At 33.1% G+C, this 18,170-nt stretch overlaps 2 protein-coding genes across 2 annotated transcripts; both read left to right on the forward strand.

Annotated features, from left to right (window-relative positions):
* Positions 1 to 5,234: 5,234 nt before the first annotated feature.
* On the forward strand, positions 5,235 to 7,277 carry LOC103501983 (trimethyltridecatetraene synthase-like). The gene is made up of 2 exons (XM_008465769.3): positions 5,235 to 6,175; positions 6,466 to 7,277. Exons 1-2 carry the CDS (start codon positions 5,264 to 5,266, stop codon positions 7,096 to 7,098), a joined length of 1,545 nt encoding a protein of 514 aa, XP_008463991.2. The 5' UTR covers positions 5,235 to 5,263; the 3' UTR covers positions 7,099 to 7,277.
* A 2,866-nt stretch (positions 7,278 to 10,143) lies between these two features.
* LOC103502005 (uncharacterized) lies at positions 10,144 to 16,762 on the forward strand. Its single transcript, XM_051083389.1, has 5 exons — positions 10,144 to 10,256; positions 12,941 to 13,084; positions 15,804 to 15,925; positions 16,092 to 16,230; positions 16,372 to 16,762. The coding sequence occupies exons 1-5, from the start codon at positions 10,144 to 10,146 to the stop codon at positions 16,760 to 16,762; spliced, it is 909 nt and encodes a 302-aa protein (XP_050939346.1).
* The last annotated feature ends 1,408 nt before the right edge of the window (positions 16,763 to 18,170 follow it).

Genomic DNA, 18,170 nt, shown 5'->3' on the forward strand with positions numbered 1-18,170 from the left:
GAAGAATATAAATGGCTCTAGGCTGATTTTGAAAAATGTGAAACATATTCCTGATATTCGTATGAACTTGATTTCTACAAGTAAGCTTGATAACAAAGGTTTTTGCAATACCTTCGATAATGGAATATGGAAGCTTACTGAAGGTTTTATGGTTATAGCAAAGGGACAAAAAATTTCTTTATTGTACTACGTGATGCTAAAATCATAGATTCTGATATAAATATAGTAAATGGTGAAGCGAATGTTGAGCTTTGGCAGATGAGACTTAGCCATATGAGTGAGAAGGGTTTAAAGATTTTAATTAAGAAAAACCATCTTCTTGATTTAAAGAGTGCACCTCTAAAATGGTTTGCTCATTATTTGACAGGAAAGCAAACATCGGTTACCTTTAAATCATCTCAACATTCAAGAAAGCCAAATGTACTAGAGTTGGTACATTTTAATGTGTGTAGTCCCATGAAAACAAAATCGCTTTGGGGTGCATCGTATTTTGTGACATTTACTAATGATCATTCAAGGAAAATATGGGTTTACACCTTGAAGACTAAATATCAAGTGTTGCAAGTGTTTAAACAGTTCCATGCCTCTATTGAAAGAGAAATTGGTGAAAAGCTTAACTGCATTAGAACTGATAATGGAGGTAAGTATTATGGACCTTTTGATGAATATTGCAGAAATCATGGCATTCAACATCAAAAGACACCTCTTAAGACCCTACAGTTAAATTGGATAGCTGAAAGATTGAAAGAACATTAGTTGAGAGAGTGAGATGCTTACTATCTAAGTCATAGTTGCCACAGTCATTTTGGGGAGAAGCATTAAATACAGTTGTACATGTTTTGAATCTCACACCATGTGTTCCATTAGGATCAGAAGTTCCGAACAAAATATGGTTAGGTAAGGATATATCTTACAGTCACCTACGTGTCTTTGGTTGCAAAGCTTTTGTTTATGTACCTAAAGATGAGAGATCAAAACTTGTTGCAAAAACTAAACCATGTGTGTTCCTGGTTATGGCTAAGATGAGTTTGGTTATAGATTATATGATCCAGTTAAAAAAAAACTCATAAGAAGTCGAGATGTTGTATTTGTTGAAGATCAAACAATAGCAAACATTGAGAAAATAGATGAACCAAAGTCTAAGTATAGTGATAATTGATTGATTTGAGTTCAGCTTCTTTGACACATACATCAACACAAATTATAGAAGATGAGGTTTAACATGAACAGTTTTTTGATACATATGAGAGTTCAGAACAGGTTGGGGTAGAGGATAGTGTTCAAGAATAGTTAGTAGAAACAGTTGTTCCTATAGATGTTAAATTGGGAAAACTGTCAGAGATCAACGTCCGTCAACAAGATACTTACCTAGTGAGTATTTGCTATTGACTGACGGGGGAGAAGCTGAGTGTTATAAAGAGGGTATAGAGGATGAACACAAAAGAGAGTGGAACGATGCAATAAAAGATGAGATGAAGTCTTTACATGCAAACCACACTTTTGAGCTTGTTAAGTTGCCCAAAGGAAAAACTGCACTAAAAAATAAGTGGGTTTACATAATTAAACATGAAGACATACCTTAAAACCACGTTACAAAGCGAGATTGGTCGTCAAAGGGTTTAGTCAAAAGAAAGGTATCGACTTTGATGAAATTTTTGCTCCATTTGTCAAGATGTCCTCCATACGTCGTTATTGGTATGAAAGCTAGTATTGACTTAGAGGTTGAGAAGAGGGATGTTAAGACTAGATTTCTTCATGGGAATTTAGATAAAGAAATTAATATGGAATAGACAGAGGGTTTTGAGTAGAAATGCAAAAAGTATATGGTGTGTAAATTAAAGAAAAGTCTTTATGGGTTGAAACAAGCACCGAGACAGTGGTACAAGAAGTTTGAGTCAGTTATAGGGAGTAAGGCTACAGAAAAACTACTTTTGATCACTGTGTTTTTGTCCAAAAATTTTCTGATGATGATTTTGTTATATTATTACTCTATGTTGATGATATTTTGACTGTTGGCAGAAATGTTTTGAGAATTAATAACTTGAAGAAACAATTGAGCAAATCCTTTACCATGAAGGATTTAAGGTCAGCAAAGAAAGTTCTTGAAATTTGAATAGTTCAAGACAGAGCATCCAAGATGTTATACATGTCACAGGAGCAATACATAGAGAAAGTACTTGAACGTTTCTAGATGAGTCAAGTAAAATCAATTAGTTCTCCTTTACCTAATCTCTTCAAACTGATCAGTAAACAAGGCCCTTCTACAGATAAAGAGAAGGAAGATATTAGTAAGATCTTGTATACTTCAGTAGTTGAGAGCTTAATGTATGACATTGTATGTATTAGACCTGATACTGCTCATGATATTGGCATTGTTAGTTGTTTTATGTCTAATCTAGGAAAACAGCATTGGGAGGCGAAGTGCAACATGAGATATTTGAGAGGTACTTCCAGTTTGAAGCTCACATTTGGGGATGGAAAGCCAATACTTGCTGAGTATATTAATTCAGATATGGCAAGGGACTTAGACAGTAAAAAGTCTGCTTCTGGTTACTTGATGACATTTGCAAGTGGTGCAGTGTCTTGGCAGTTAATGTTGCAGAAATGTGTTGCACTCTCTATAACTGAAGTAGAGTATATTGCAGCAGCAGAAGCATGTAAAGAGATGTTGTGGATAAAACGCTTTATACCGAAGCTTGGCTTCAAGCAACAATGATATGTGATATACTATGATAATCAGAGTACTATTAATCACCTTGGTAAGAATGCTACATTTCATTCCATAACAAAGCATATTGATGTGAGATACCATTGGCTTAGGGATGCTTTAAATGACGAATTGTTTGAGCTTGAGAAGATATATACTGATCATAATTGGATTTGATATGTTGACAAAGAATCTATCAAGATTGAAGCTTGAGTTTTGTCGTTGCACAGTGGAAATGACAAGTTCCTCCTTAAAGTACAATAGGGGGAGATTTGATAGGTTTATTTCACTTGAAGTTCAACCCATTTATTTTTAGGTTATGTTTTTTATGCACTTTTCCATTGCAAGTGACGTCAAACACAGTAAAGAAAAAATACAAAAAAGAATATTGTGCAGTTTCGTTCTTTAGCCATTTGGGGATTGATATGTGGTCAAATCGAGCTAAAATTTTGACAGTGTATTCTTGGCACGAGGGTCTTCATTTTGAACGGTGGAGATTTCGTTTGGAGCTATCTACAATCAAATTTTAGTGGATAGTTGGCTGCCATGTATTGTGAGATCTTTCTATTTTTTTTCTTCATTATTATTGTCGTTTGTTGTCGGGATTATTATTCTCAAGATATTTGTCTCTAGTTGTGAGTAGGGAGAACTTTGTTGTACCCATTAAAGATTATAGTGGAGATTTTTTATTTCGTAGTTTTTTACTCCTTATATTGAGGGGGTTTTTTCCATGTTAAATTCGTTGTGTCAAATACTTCAATTATTATCGTTATTATTGTTGATTAGTATTCTAATAGGTTCACACTATTATCCCACTGACTTGGACATTAACTTTATTTGGTGACATGTCAATTCAATCGTAAGATCAATTGAAAATGAAAGAAAATTAATTTAGTTAAAGTATTTTTGTTCAGGCTGTTTTAGTTCATGTGTCTTCTACCGATCATGCTAAGAAAATATGTTACTGCAATTTACATATATGTCAGTAAAAGATAAATTTAGCATAAAACCAACGATGAGAAAAAACCAAGTAGAAAAAAAAAACAACAAAATATTAAGTGAAGAAACTAAAACCGAAGCACTAGAAGGGAGAGTAGTTTGGGATGTTTCTTCGAACTTCTGTGAGAGAGAGAGAGAAAAAAGGAAAAAGAGAGAGAGAGAAGAAGGGAGAGAAGTTTCCTTGAAACTTTTTAGACTTTACATCGAAGAGATGCTTTTTCTTTTTTCTTTTTTTAAATTTGAAAAAACTTTCTAGAGAGAGAGGAAAGCTTAAAACATATATATATTTTTTCATCTTCTTAAAATAATATAAATAGAAATGTAACATGAAGGAAGAAAGTATATCGTTTTGAAATGTTCTGAGAAATTATGGTAATTACATGCATGTAACGACCCTTCTACTTTCACATTGAAATCTCCCATTGGAATGGTCCTATATGGATCTTAAACAAAGGATATATTTGAGGTTCACAATTAAGATTCTCAGCTCCAACTTCGAAGAAAGTTATGAGATATTATTCATATTGGCATGGACCCATATGCCACACTTCAATCTCTCATTTTTAATTAATTTCTTCCTCTCTCAAATCAAAGTTTTGTATTCTGATATGAAGTTTAACGGAAGTTTTTCAACTTTTGTTTCTTTCAATTTAGTCAATCCTACTTTTACTTTCTAACAATTTTTGTTTAGACTTTAGAAGTTTAATAGTTTACATCTTTTATTGACTGTCTAAATCTCGTTATGTCACTTAAATGACAATATAGTTTTTGGGTTAGGTTGTACACAAAGAATCACACTAGTGTAGTGTCTGTGCATGCTAGTTATGATATGAACAAATACTGATGGAAAAACAGTTTGCATAGATCATATATATCTATTTGTTAAATTGAAAAAAAGTTGCTTGCATTTGTGGTGTGAACAAATTGTTGTTAATTCAGAATTGTATTTGTTGTTTATTAATATAGGTGAGATTAGCTCTAGTATTAAGCACCAATACATTGTTTGTTAAAACATTTATAAATAATCCCCATAACACATCACATAAAAACTTTATACAAGCCAAATAAGACTATCTATGAGGTCTCATCAAAACCATAAATACTAAATTCTATTCTTATAATTAAATTTGTAATAAAACATTTTAGTTCAAATGCAAAATTGGTGTAAGAAAAAGGAGTGACAAATTGTGATCCAGAATATATAAACCTTTCCCCCTCTTTTGTTTTGTTTAAGAAATTGAACCATGAAGGATAGAGAAATCTCAATAATTTGTCCTCTGACTCCTCTCTACATCACGTTAACCATATGGTTGTGTTTCAAAAGAATTTCAACTGAAACTTCAACGAAATTAATTAGATAAGAATACAGTTGATTTTCATCCAAAGAGTCTGATAACATAAACTTACATGCAACTACCCAACAATTTACACATAATTTACAATTGCCCTTCTTTTTCTGTTTCTAATTCTACCTAATTAATTTCCATATCTATAAATACACATATCCCATTCCCTTTCCACCATCACCAAACATCTCACTCTCTTCTTCCCTTAACAATGGAAATGCCACTAATTCCCTCTTGCCTTTCATACATAACTGCTTGGATAGCCACTCTGGCCCTCCTCCTCCTCTCCTACCGTCTCCGCCGCCGCAAACTCAACCTCCCACCTGGACCAAAACCTTGGCCTGTAATCGGAAACCTACACTTAATTGGCTCTCTGCCTCACCAATCCATTCATCAACTCTCCAAAAAATACGGCCCCATAATGCATCTTCGTTTCGGATCATTTCCCGTTGTCGTTGGATCCTCCGTGGAAATGGCAAAGATTTTCCTCAAAACACAGGATCTCAATTTCGTGTCGCGCCCGAAAACCGCGGCGGGAAAATACACAACTTATAACTATTCCGATATTACTTGGTCTCAGTACGGCCCTTATTGGCGGCAGGCTCGTAAGATGTGTTTGATGGAGCTTTTTAGTGCAAGAAGACTTGATTCTTATGAGTATATACGTAAGGAAGAAATGAATGGTCTGGTTAGAGAAATTTACAAGTCTTGTGGTGAAGTAATTAAGGTTAAGGATTATTTGTCTACGGTGAGTTTGAATGTGATAAGTAGGATGGTGTTGGGAAAGAAGTACACGGATGAATCATCAGAAAATGGGATAGTTAGTCCAGATGAGTTTAAGAAAATGTTGGATGAGTTGTTTTTGCTGAGTGGTGTGTTGAATATTGGGGATTCAATTCCATGGATTGATTTCTTGGATTTGCAAGGGTATGTGAAGAGAATGAAGGCTTTGAGTAAGAAATTTGACAGGTTTCTTGAACATGTGTTGGATGAACATAATGAAAGAAGAAAGGGAGTGGAGAATTATGTGGCTAAAGATATGGTGGATGTTTTGTTGCAATTGGCTGATGATCCTAACCTTGAAGTTAAACTTGAAAGACATGGTGTCAAGGCTTTTACTCAGGTAATTTATTCCTTCTATATTGCCATTTTTTTAAAACTCTTTTACTTAAAGGTACGTTGTTGAGTCACTAACCGTTTGGTTTTTTTAAAACAATAATTGATTGATTAGATTTAGGGTACAATTTTCTAATGATATGAACTTATAGTTTAAATTTCATGTCTAGTAGTATTGTGATATTAAAAATATACATAAATGTAGAATAGAATAAGTTAAAAGAACTTAATAAGCACAGTTGAAAATTCCAAAACATGTGGAAAGCAAAAGTAAAAGCATCTTTCATAATATTTCAGGATCTAATAGCAGGAGGAACAGAGAGTTCAGCAGTGACAGTAGAGTGGGCAATATCAGAACTATTAAAAAATCCAGAGATCTTCAACAAAGCAATCGAAGAACTAAATGAAGTAATTGGAAAAGAAAGATGGGTAGAGGAGAAGGACATCGTTAACTTACCATACATAAATGCCATAGCCAAAGAAACAATGAGACTACACCCAGTAGCACCAATGCTAGTGCCAAGAATGGCTCGAGAGGATTGTCAAATTGCAGGGTACGACATAGCCAAAGGTACACGAGTCCTTGTGAATGTGTGGACCATTGGGAGAGACCCAACAGTTTGGAGAAACCCACATGCCTTTGACCCAGATAGGTTCATGGAAAGTAGTATCGATGTGAAAGGGCAAGATTTTGAGCTTTTGCCATTTGGGTCTGGAAGAAGGATGTGCCCCGGGTATAGTCTTGGTCTTAAGGTTATTCAGTCAAGTTTGGCTAATTTATTGCATGGGTTTAATTGGAAATTGCCTGGGGACATGGAGAAGGAAGATCTGAATATGGAAGAATTTTTTGGGCTTTCTACTCCTAAGAAATACCCACTTGATGCTGTTGCTGAGCCAAGACTTCCTCCCCATCTTTACTCTTTGTTATGAACCAAGAATTTTGTTAACATGTTTATGGCTTAAATTCAGAGCCTTTATTGAGCTTTTGGATTTGAAATAAGCTTCCTTGATGTATAAATGTCTTGGTTTGAAATATGCATCCAAGCTATATCACCAACTGTAATTGCTATAATAAATTATTGAGACTTGTTACTGTTATTAGTATATTAGTATGCACGTTTTATTGTCGTTTATTGAGACTTGTTACTATTATTAGTATTACGTTTAGCTGTCAATGTAAATATAACTCGACCGATAGACTATATAACAGAGTTCAAGCCACACATTCCTATTGTACTATAAATAAGTTGGCAAGATATAGAAGGTATGATTTTCATCCTACAATAACTAAAGATGAAATAAAATTAGCATTTAATTTTAGAGTTAAAAGATTTTGGGTGAGTTTACCCATAATTATTTCTCAAATAGGTCATGCTTGAAGCCTAAGAGCTCGTCGAGTAACGATCTTTGGGCCCCCCTCGAGAGATTGGGAAATTGAATGTGTGATGCCTTCCTGTTTGAGGACTTTGGTGTTGGTACCATGGGCTGAGCGGTCCATGACTCCATCGGATCTCTGGTGGGTGTCGTTGATTTTAAAAGGATAAACAAAGTTTGGAAGTTAAAGGTGATGACAATGAAAGTCGTGGAGTTGGACCCTCTTCTTTCCGTACGTTCCAAGTTTGGAACTCTTATTTCGCTTCTTGTGGTTGAATTTAATCATTCGAAGACGATTGCTTCTCTAAACGCAGTTGATTATGACTTGTTTGTGATTAAAAGTAGCGACCGTTTACAAAAACAACAAAAAAAAAAATTTATGATAGTATATAGAGCCCATGTCATTATATTTTCTAAATTGTAAAAGTAATAAATATAAAAGCGGATAGTCTTTTGTTAACTCTCGGATAGTCATTTGATATCATTACTTGTCATATTTGTCGTATAAGCAACATGGAAAAAAGTGGTGCTATAAGCTGATTTTTTCTAAATTTTTTTGTCATATGAAGATATTTTCCTTAAAAATATTACTTGTAATAATTAATATTTATAAATCTATCTATATAATAATTTCATATGAATCTCATATATATGAATTTAACATTTCAAATCTTATTCAATCATATCTATAATTATCCATATCAATTAGTTTATCAAAATACAATAAATTTTATATTAATTAATTACATTAATATAAAATTCTCTTAATTAATTAACAATTCAAATTATTTCTATTGTAGAAATAGCATGGAACCCAATGGACCTACAAATTAAAAATTCAAATGATATGAAATTAATTAATTAAAAGTCATTTAATTCAATTAATTAATATTCATTAATTATTGGTCGCTCCACTAAAGTTTGATTGTTACACTTTTTGTACCGTAAAATATGTCCATCGATACAATCAATCAACAATTAGCTTACCCTTCATAATTGCTCATAGGTGCTACAGTTGGGTTAAAGTACTGTTTTTGTAAACCCTACACTTCTATCTCTTTAGTTTGGTAAGAATGTTGAATTTTGGTTACTGTGTAAATTGTTAAGCAAATATATTAAGTTAAAAGGAAAAGATAGCAAAGTAAGAAGAAGGAAAGGTATAGAAAAAATGCCTGAAGTGTTTTAGTAGTTGTGGTGCTAGGTGGGCTATGAAGTAAGTGTTGTAAGTGTTGACGTGTTTTGTATTAGGCGGTAGTCAAAAAGGAAAATGTTGAAAATTGGCCGAGTGTTTGGCATTACAAAAAATCGAAGTTCTCCTGACGCACAAAATTTCGTCGAGGTAAGAAACGTCGGGAAACATGACTCCTATTGACACCGTAAGGCGTGCGTTGGAAAAATAAATTTGTCCTGACGTATGGCTTTTGACGTCGGGCAAAGTCAGACCATTCCCAACGCCATACACATAAATGTAGGGGAAGGTGAAACAATTAAATAATAATTTTCTCTTCCCCGATGTGCAAACAAACATCAAGAATGACTTTCATATTTCCGACAGGGACCTTTAAGGCGTTGGGGAAAATGAAATTATTATTTAATTTTTTCAATTGCCCCGACGCCATGCATGGGAACGTTGGGACTGTGATGGATATTCCCGATGTGTCCACTCACAGCGTCAAAGGAAAGGAAACAATTAAATAATAATTTTCATTTCCCTTGACGTGAATTGCATGGCATTGGGAACACGGATAATTATTCCTGACGCCATTAGTAATGTGTAATATGGGTTTTTATTCCAGACATATTGCTAATGGCGTTGAGAATAAGGGATCTCCCGACATTTTTGTTATGCATCGAGAGTTCCCCTATGAAAAAACTCTTTCAATTTTGTAATTCACATAATTGAAAGAGAAGAAGAAATTACGAGAGATAGAGAGACCCAGAAGGAGAGACGTTCGTCGTTCGCTGTCGCTTGTTGTCGTTTCCTTTTTTACGTTCGTTGTCGTCTGCCATCGTCGCTCTTAAATCCGGTAAGTGGTTTAGTTAATTTTAGTTTTGGGTTAGTTTTGGATTAGTTTTAGTTTTGGTTTATATTTTTATTTGGATTTAGGATTTATATTTAGAATTAGTTTTAGGTTTTAATATTGAATTTAAATTGAGTTGAGATTTGTTCTGGCTATTCTGCAGTAATGGTAGTTTATGGTACAAACTTAGTTATTGTTCATTTTTTAGTAGTTTTGTTTGTTGGAAACTGTTAGGTAACTTGTAAAGATTGAAGTAATTTGTGGTTGATTTCTTATGGCTATCCTGCAATTATGGCTCTTTAGTTCAAACTTAGTTTTGAATGTGTTAGTAGTTTTGAGAGTTCGAAGTGTTAGGTAGCTTGTAAAGTATGTTGGAAGGGGTAGGTAGATTGTAAATATTGAAGTTATTTGTTGTTAGTTTGTTCTGGCTATCCTGCAGTTATGATAGCCTCTGTAGTTTAAAGTTAGCTTTAGTGAAAATTTTGGGAGATTGGACATAGTTGATTCGTGGAGTAAGTTTAAAGTTTGAGAGGAGGAATATAAGACTAATCGAACCTATTTATGTTTTAGGTCTTTAACAATGGACAAGGGTTTGATGAAACTTAGGGATAAATTCTTGGTTGAGTATAGAGAGGGAGTGTTCCAATTTTTAGAGGTTGTCAAGTTTCACATCGATGATTACAGACGAAAAAGGTGTCCATGCAAAAGATGTATGAACTCAAATTGGGACTCACTAGAGAATGTGGAGCGACATATATTAACAAGTTTCATGTCGATGATTACAAATGAACAAGCCTTACAACCATAGTAGTGGATCCAAGTGGTTTCTACAACGACAGCACGAGCTCTCTGAAGAACGAGATCAGTCAGTCAACCATGTGGAGTTGTTAAGAGAAATAAACGCTTGTAGTGGCTAATTCGTTTCGCATGTGGCCGCAGATGCACATATAAGTTTATAAAAATCTTTTGTCATATTTTGTATTTTCATTTATGACTACATAACTTAATTAAATTTTTTTTCTTTTTTATGTAATTTCTTTTAAAAAATTGTAATTTTTCAACACTTTAACATTTAGTTTTTAATAGAAATTTTGATTTGGTATTTTATATAATTGTTTATTAATTCTGTGTTGGTTATTTTTTAGAATTTTATTCAATGTAAACCAAATCGAAACTCAAAAGAGTACAATACGATTAAAAAAATGCAATATAATAATTAGAAAAAAAATATAGTAAAAATATCTACCAACACTTAGCATGCGTTGGGAATGATTAATGTCTTTCAACGCCACATCGGGAAATCCCTTCTCCCGACGTTTAAATGGAACATTGGCAATGCCCTTTTTCGACGTTTGTGTGGAACATCAACAGTGCCATATTTTTTACATCGTGTATCGATCTATCGACAATAAGGGCATCGAGAGAAATGAAGTCCCAACGTGGTTTCGTTTGCACATCGAGAATTAGTCCCTCGACGCGGTATTACTGACTTCCTTCCTAATGACGCTACATACATCGGGAAAAAGTCTCCCGACGCCTTTCAGTATTTATCTTAGACGCATATCGTGTCAAAAGATCCCCAATTTTTTGTAGTGTGGCTAAGAAAGCAAGAGAATTCCATACGGCCATGTTACGTCAAATAATCTCCATGCTGCCAAGTCATTGTGTGAGAGAGGCGACAAAGATGATCTTTTGAGTATCCTATGTGGCCAAGTTGTTATATGTAAGGATAAGTGCTCTATAAGATCAAGCTGAGCATTTCTACGTTCAAGGCTAGCACAAGTTAACCATTATGCAGACACCTTGCAAACACGTAACCTCTTTGCAACATTAAGAAGTTAGCCCTAGGCATTGAGGCAAGCTAGACGGGAAGACAAGTCTTGAGTTAAAGACAAGTCTTGAGTTAAAGGCAGTTCAACAAGGTTAAGTTAGGGCTAGGTGAGCTAATGGTAAGAGTTATGCAGTCAAGGGTGACCTATTAAGCAATGAGATGCTAAGAGAGTGTTAGTTGAATGATTTACATATGGCTAAGCACGGTTTAACATCACCATTAAGCAAGAGTTGTCAAGTTAAAATCATGCACGACAGTTTATATAGGTCTAACTTCAAATGATGAGTGCTACAATTTTACTCGTGCATTTTCAGTAATTTTGACCTCAATAGAACCCTGAGAGAGTTTAATTTTTTGATGAGGGTTGCTAGAGACAAAGGAATTAAGGAACTCTATTGGTTGAAGAAAAGCACATAAGGTTTGTTTTCGAAGGGCTCTTGAGCAATCTTCGAAGATTTAAATTCAACCAAGGCAATACTTAGAGTTTAGAACTGATATTTTGGATTAAGGTATTAAGAGGCTAAGAAACAAGCTTGTAGAAAGAAAGTTCATAATTTGGTAACAGATTTTTAGTTATGAATTTTTGAAGTTGAAGTTCGAAAATAGTAACTAAATAGGAAAAACTTGGGCATCTGAGGGAGCCGCAAAAGGCTTAGGTTGGGTGTTAGGAGGCTACAAGTGAAGAATGACTATGGAAGGAGTCCAAGTGAATAAGAGCTTGTATAAATGTTATGCCTTATAGAGGGTGTTTGGGGTAAAGAGTGAGTTATTATAATTGAGTTCTAATAGTTTGTGTTTGTAGTGTAGATTATTTTAGTTTGGGATATAATAGTATGTGTTTGTGACTTAAGAAAAAAATATTTTTCAAGAAACTCACTTTTGTTTAAGCTCAATTTTGGGAAAATTGTTTAAAATACACTTAAAAATATATCTTGAATAGCTTCCAAACACCCTAATCTATTTTGAATGACTTATTTTTTAAATTAAATACTTGAAAATGTAATCCAAACACACTTGTAGATTATTTTAGTTTGAGAATGAAATAGTTAACATTGTAGCAAATAATTAAGAAAGGATGAATATCAAATAATAAAAACTGTAGCAAATAGTAAATATTGTAGCAAACAAAGAGTTTTGAAATAGTGTTTGCTATAGCTAATTGGAAATTTTCAAATACTATTTACTGTAGATCAAGCTAGTTATATAGTCTTGCATAATCTTTGCTCCAAACATTCTCATAATGTTTTTCAAGACATTAAGCTAAATAACTTACAAAAGATAAATGTATGCATACAATTATCGAATAGATCATATATTTCTTCTCCAAACATTGTTGAAGACGTTGTAGTAAAAAGTAGACGAACTAATATTTTTGGTGGATTTTTACATATTTTGCAAATGAATTGACAACCTACTAGACTTTCACCCATTATCTTTCTAGGTAACCTTTTCTCAAAACCTCTAAGGCTATAATCAATGTTAACCAAGATTCACTTAGTGTGGAATTCAATGGTTATATTGTCTCTTTCAACATCTTTCATGCTAGGAAATTTCCAGAGGAACATTTGTCTCTATGTTATGTTGAAATGCATGATGTGGTTGAAGAGATTGTATTGAATATTAAAGAAAATGTGGATGATATTGTGTCACGCCCCACCCCACTAGCCACTTCTTATGTGACTAGAAAGAGGTGTGTCGTCCAAACACCCAAAGCATACCTCTCTGTGAGATAACGAGTTGAACGCCTAATAAACGAAAACTCTCAACCTAATCTCCAATATAAAGTTCCAACTTTGAACTCAGAAGATCTTTACAACTCAATGCAGCAGAAAACACTCAAATAACCAACTTAGCTTTATCACCTAACCTTCAACACTTAAACTCTTTAGCTACTAAGCAATAAGCGCAACAGAGATTCACAAACCCAACATAGTGGAAAATAAAAAACACAACTCTACTTTTATTACCTGATCCAATACTTTACAATTACATTTCTTTTCTCGCAAGTCACAAAAATAAAACCTAAGCTCTAAGTTCCTACCTTCCTTCATCTACTGGAATGCTACCTTTCCTGTCAAGGTGTTTAGGATTATAAGAACCTCTTTCTTATCCTTCTCCTTGATCACGTAGCAACCCATCTCAAAAAACAAGACTGAACACACAAAACTGAGATACAACTCTCTCTAAATATAATAGCTTTAAACCATCCGAAGACGGATATCTTAATCAGCTTTCTCGCGAAATAATCTATCTTACCTTTTCTTACTTGACCTCAACGCTTGAACATTTGGGGAAGAGAAACCTAAACACGTTAGAAAATCTTTTTCGGAATACAAGTCAAGCACAAATTCATTTTCATTTATCAAACGCTTCTTGTAACGCCTTGTTTCATAAGTCACAGAAATCTCACATTAGTTTCTCTTATTTCTTTCCACCAAGAAGATGAATCTAAATTATTGTTTTTCTAATGTTTTAAAATATCTCCAAATAGTTGGACAGAGGTGAGGGTATTTTTTGAAAATTTCACACTTTTATTTTTTAATATTTATTTTATTTTGTGATTTTTATAATTCAAAAAACTTTTTACAATTGGTCTAAAATAAAACTTTAATTTTGCCATTTATTTTGGTGGTATAAATCCGTTTTTAGAACTTGGGCTCAAAGAAGTATTGGGATAGAAAGATTTAGAGGAAATGCCTACTTTGGCTAGGATATTTCGAAAATATCATAAATTTAATTTTTCTTACTTGAATAGGAAATCACTTGGACAATTTTATCTTTAACATTAACAATTAATATATATAATTTTCGATTTTAGGTTTACAATTAATATTTAATAAATAGTTATTTTCTTAATTACATTATTGTTATCATAATTGTACACAATATAATTTCCTTATTTAGATTTACAATTAATATTCAATAATTGATTAATTAAAAAACGTTTTTGTAATTATATTAATTTAGTTTCCTTAATTATAAATGCTCAAGCTTTATAATAAAATAATATATGTTTTTATATGGTAATATTATTTAAAAAGTATATCTTCATCCAATTTTCTCCATTTTTTCTCCTCTATCCTCTCTCTTCGTTATTCCATTCTCTGATATTTAGCTAGATTATTTCGTAGATGCTAATTTTTCTTTATTTACATTTAACTTCTTCTCCTGGAATTTACCTCATTATCAATTTTCTACACCGCTGATTTTCCCGATCTTCTTTCGTCGAAAATCCTCAACTGCCAGAATCTTAAGATTATATTACAATGCTCACCTTCATTTCTTTACGAATCCAACTACCTTCACATATATCAGGTTAGTTAAGATTTTGTAATATATACACAATTTTAATTAGTTATATTTACAAAAGTAACATTACAGTATTTAGATTACATTTTTTATATATACGTACATATTACAGTAGTTAAATTATATTTTGTTTCATTAGTTATATTTCTTATATTTTATTGTAAATATATACCCAATATACTGTAGTTTATGTTTACATTTTAAGTTACAGTAGTTATTTATTGTAAGTGTATATTTAAATATATACCCGTTTATCGTAAATGAGTATTTAAATATATATCGGATTGATATTCTTGAAGTATATTTAGTTTGATATATACCCCTTAATATGTTTTACAAGATGACCAGAATTGCAGTATATTTCGATGGTTTTTTCAATGAATCACACAATTACGTTAGTTTTAGTGTGTCCGAGATTATAGTTAATGAATATATGTGTTATAAAGATTTGTACATTAGCCTTAGATCCAAGTTAGGCAGTATTATTGATATGAACAATATTGATATATGCCTTTGCCTAGATCCTATAGAATGTGTTAAGAAGGATTTGTCTATAACGAACGATAATGATGTTAAATGGGTTTACCATATAATAACATCGAATGTTGAGCGTCATATTGCTCTTATTGTTCATTCTGTTGGTCCTTTATCTATTTGTTTGGGTTCATTGTCTTTGATTTCTTTTCAAACTCAAATTCATAATGACGGGGGTAGATTTTTTGAAAACATTGATATGCCTAAGGTAGATTCCAATTTTTCATTGAAAGTCCAAAACATGTTTTCAACTAAATCTTTGTTCAAAAAGTGTTTCCAAGTCATTGCTCTTAGAGATAATTTTCAGTACGTTACTGTCAAATCGAACAAGGAAGTTTTGATTTTGCAATGTTCCATTGAAAACTGCAAATAGTCCTTACGTGCTTCTTGTTGTATTCATGGGGATAGGCCAAGACATGTTCAGTAGATGATCCATTAACGGATCATAGACAAGTCACATTTACTGTTTAAAAGAATCTAATTAGGAACAAAATTTCTTTAGCTAGTTCTGAATTGTCAACTCCCAAAGATATAATTCATTCCATTCGTTCTAAACATGGTTTAAGTATATCTTACCAAAAAGCATGGCGTGCTCGTGAGGCTGCATTGGATGATATTCGCGGATCTCCTGAGGACTCCTACAAGATGTTACCCAGATTTGCATACATATTGGAACTCAACAACCCAGGTATATTACCAATATACATAAGTATATTAAAATACATTTTTTCTTATATGTTATTATTTTTTTATAGGTTATGTTATTGAATACAAAGTTGATACCGATGGTAGATTTCTTTATTTCTTCATGGCATTATCTGCTTTCATTTCTGGTTGGTAACATTGTCATTCAGTCATTTCTATTGATGGAACTAGTTTGAAGAATAAGTACGGTGGTACTTTGTTATCTGCTTCAACACTTGATGCCAATGATCAGATTTTTCCACTAGCTTTTTGTGTTGTGGATTCTGAGAACGATTCCTCATGGACTTTGTTTTGCAACTAGTTGAAAAGAATTATAGGTGGTTGGAATGAAGTTGTCATAGTATCTGATAGGCATAAAAGTATATGCAAAGCTATAGAGGTAGTATTTCCCAATGTTTTAAATTGCATCTGTCTTGTTCATTTACTTAGGAACCTCAAGTTGAAGTATAAGAGAATAGTGGATATCGTCTTTCATTCATGTGGGAAGGCATTTAATATTGTAAACTTCGAACACGAAATGCATTTGTTGGAATCTTCTGCCCCTAGTATACGTGAGGAGCTTAAATCCATTGGTTTTGCTAAGTGGTCTCGTGCCTACTCACCACGTAGGAGATATAATGTCATGACCACTAATATATCTGAGAGTTTGAATTCTGTTATGCCGAAGGCTATGGAGTTACCAATATGTTCAATGCTTGAGGCTTTGCGAATGATGTTGCAAAGATGGTTTTTTGAACGGAGGAATGATGTTGATTATCAAGTTACTGATTTTACCAAAACTATTGAAGGTATATTAAGGAAACAGATTGAACTTAGTTGATTAATGAAGGTATGATCATTTTAACAATTATTACGTACGCTTAATATACATCTCCATATCTCATATATACAGTATACATGACTCATTTATATTTCCATTGTAGATTAATACGGTTAATAACATGAAATATCAGGTCATAGATGGAACATCCCAATATGTTATTTACTTACCTACGAAGGTTTGTAGTTGTAGGATGTGGGATATATTGGAAATACCTTGTGCGCATGCATGTGCTGTTTTCACCATGAAACATTTATCAATTAAATCATATGTCTCCCCCCTTTACTTGAATAGCACTTTGAGTTCAATATACAGACAAGTAATAAATCCTTTATGTAATCATCGTCAATGGAAAATACCCGATGATATTAATCACGTAATAACTTACCTTCATTTTTATTGCTTCTTTCTCAATTTTCTCAACTTCATTCAATAGAGCAGTACCGTATATGTCATCATCAAGCAATTCATTTTGTCCTCCCTATTAATATTCATAATTAGTATTGAATATACAGTAATATACAGTATAAATTACAAATATAAAATACCTCTTCTCCGTCATTTTCTTTTTCATTGTTTCTATCATGTTCACCATTATAGTTAGTATGGAAAATATACGTCTATATATATCAAATATACAGATTAACACATAAATCATAATGCAGGAATGTATAGAAAATGTACCGACTGATTAGCAGTATCCCTCTCAACTTCATTATCAACATTATCACTATTTGTATCCCCTTGACCTTTATCATTATTGTCATCCTTTGGTATGTGATCATTGTTTTCCACGGTTTGATTTACCTTTTTTTTGAACATATCCTTCAGACATTCGACATCCTTAATCAGCTTGTCCAATTTATTGTTTAAACATTCATTGTTGGCCATAATGAATTCTTGAAATTTCAGGAAGTAATCCGGAATCTTCTCATTTGATCCCTTAGCTCGCCGTGAGCTTTCACCTCTCTCAAAATTTACATGAGTTTTCTCCCTAATTTATTTTCATGGAACGTCCTTCTTTCCACGAAATCTTCCTCAAACATGACCTCAAATTTGAACTGTTCCACAAATCACATATATATGGGTATACTATTATAGTGTATATCTAAAATATTATCAGTATGTCTCAAATATACAGATTGTAATCAAACCTAATCATTGTCGAACACCTTTTCAGCCAGATCCTTCCATTCCGGATGGCTATCTACAACCCAATTGAGCATGCAGATCTTATTATCATCAACTTTTTGGGTACAGAAAATTGATGGTCCGGTCAGGAGTGGGATGCACTCATAGGCCCATACAAGTAACGAATAAGCTAAGCAAAGGCAGCAATGCCAACAGCTAGGGCAGTAAGGTTTTTCATAGATTTCTTGTAGAATCAATCAGCATATTGTAACCTAAC

The sequence above is a fragment of the Cucumis melo genome, chromosome 4 (genome assembly GCF_025177605.1).
Source record: "Cucumis melo cultivar AY chromosome 4, USDA_Cmelo_AY_1.0, whole genome shotgun sequence".
In the NCBI taxonomy this organism is placed as follows: Eukaryota; Viridiplantae; Streptophyta; class Magnoliopsida; order Cucurbitales; family Cucurbitaceae; genus Cucumis; species Cucumis melo.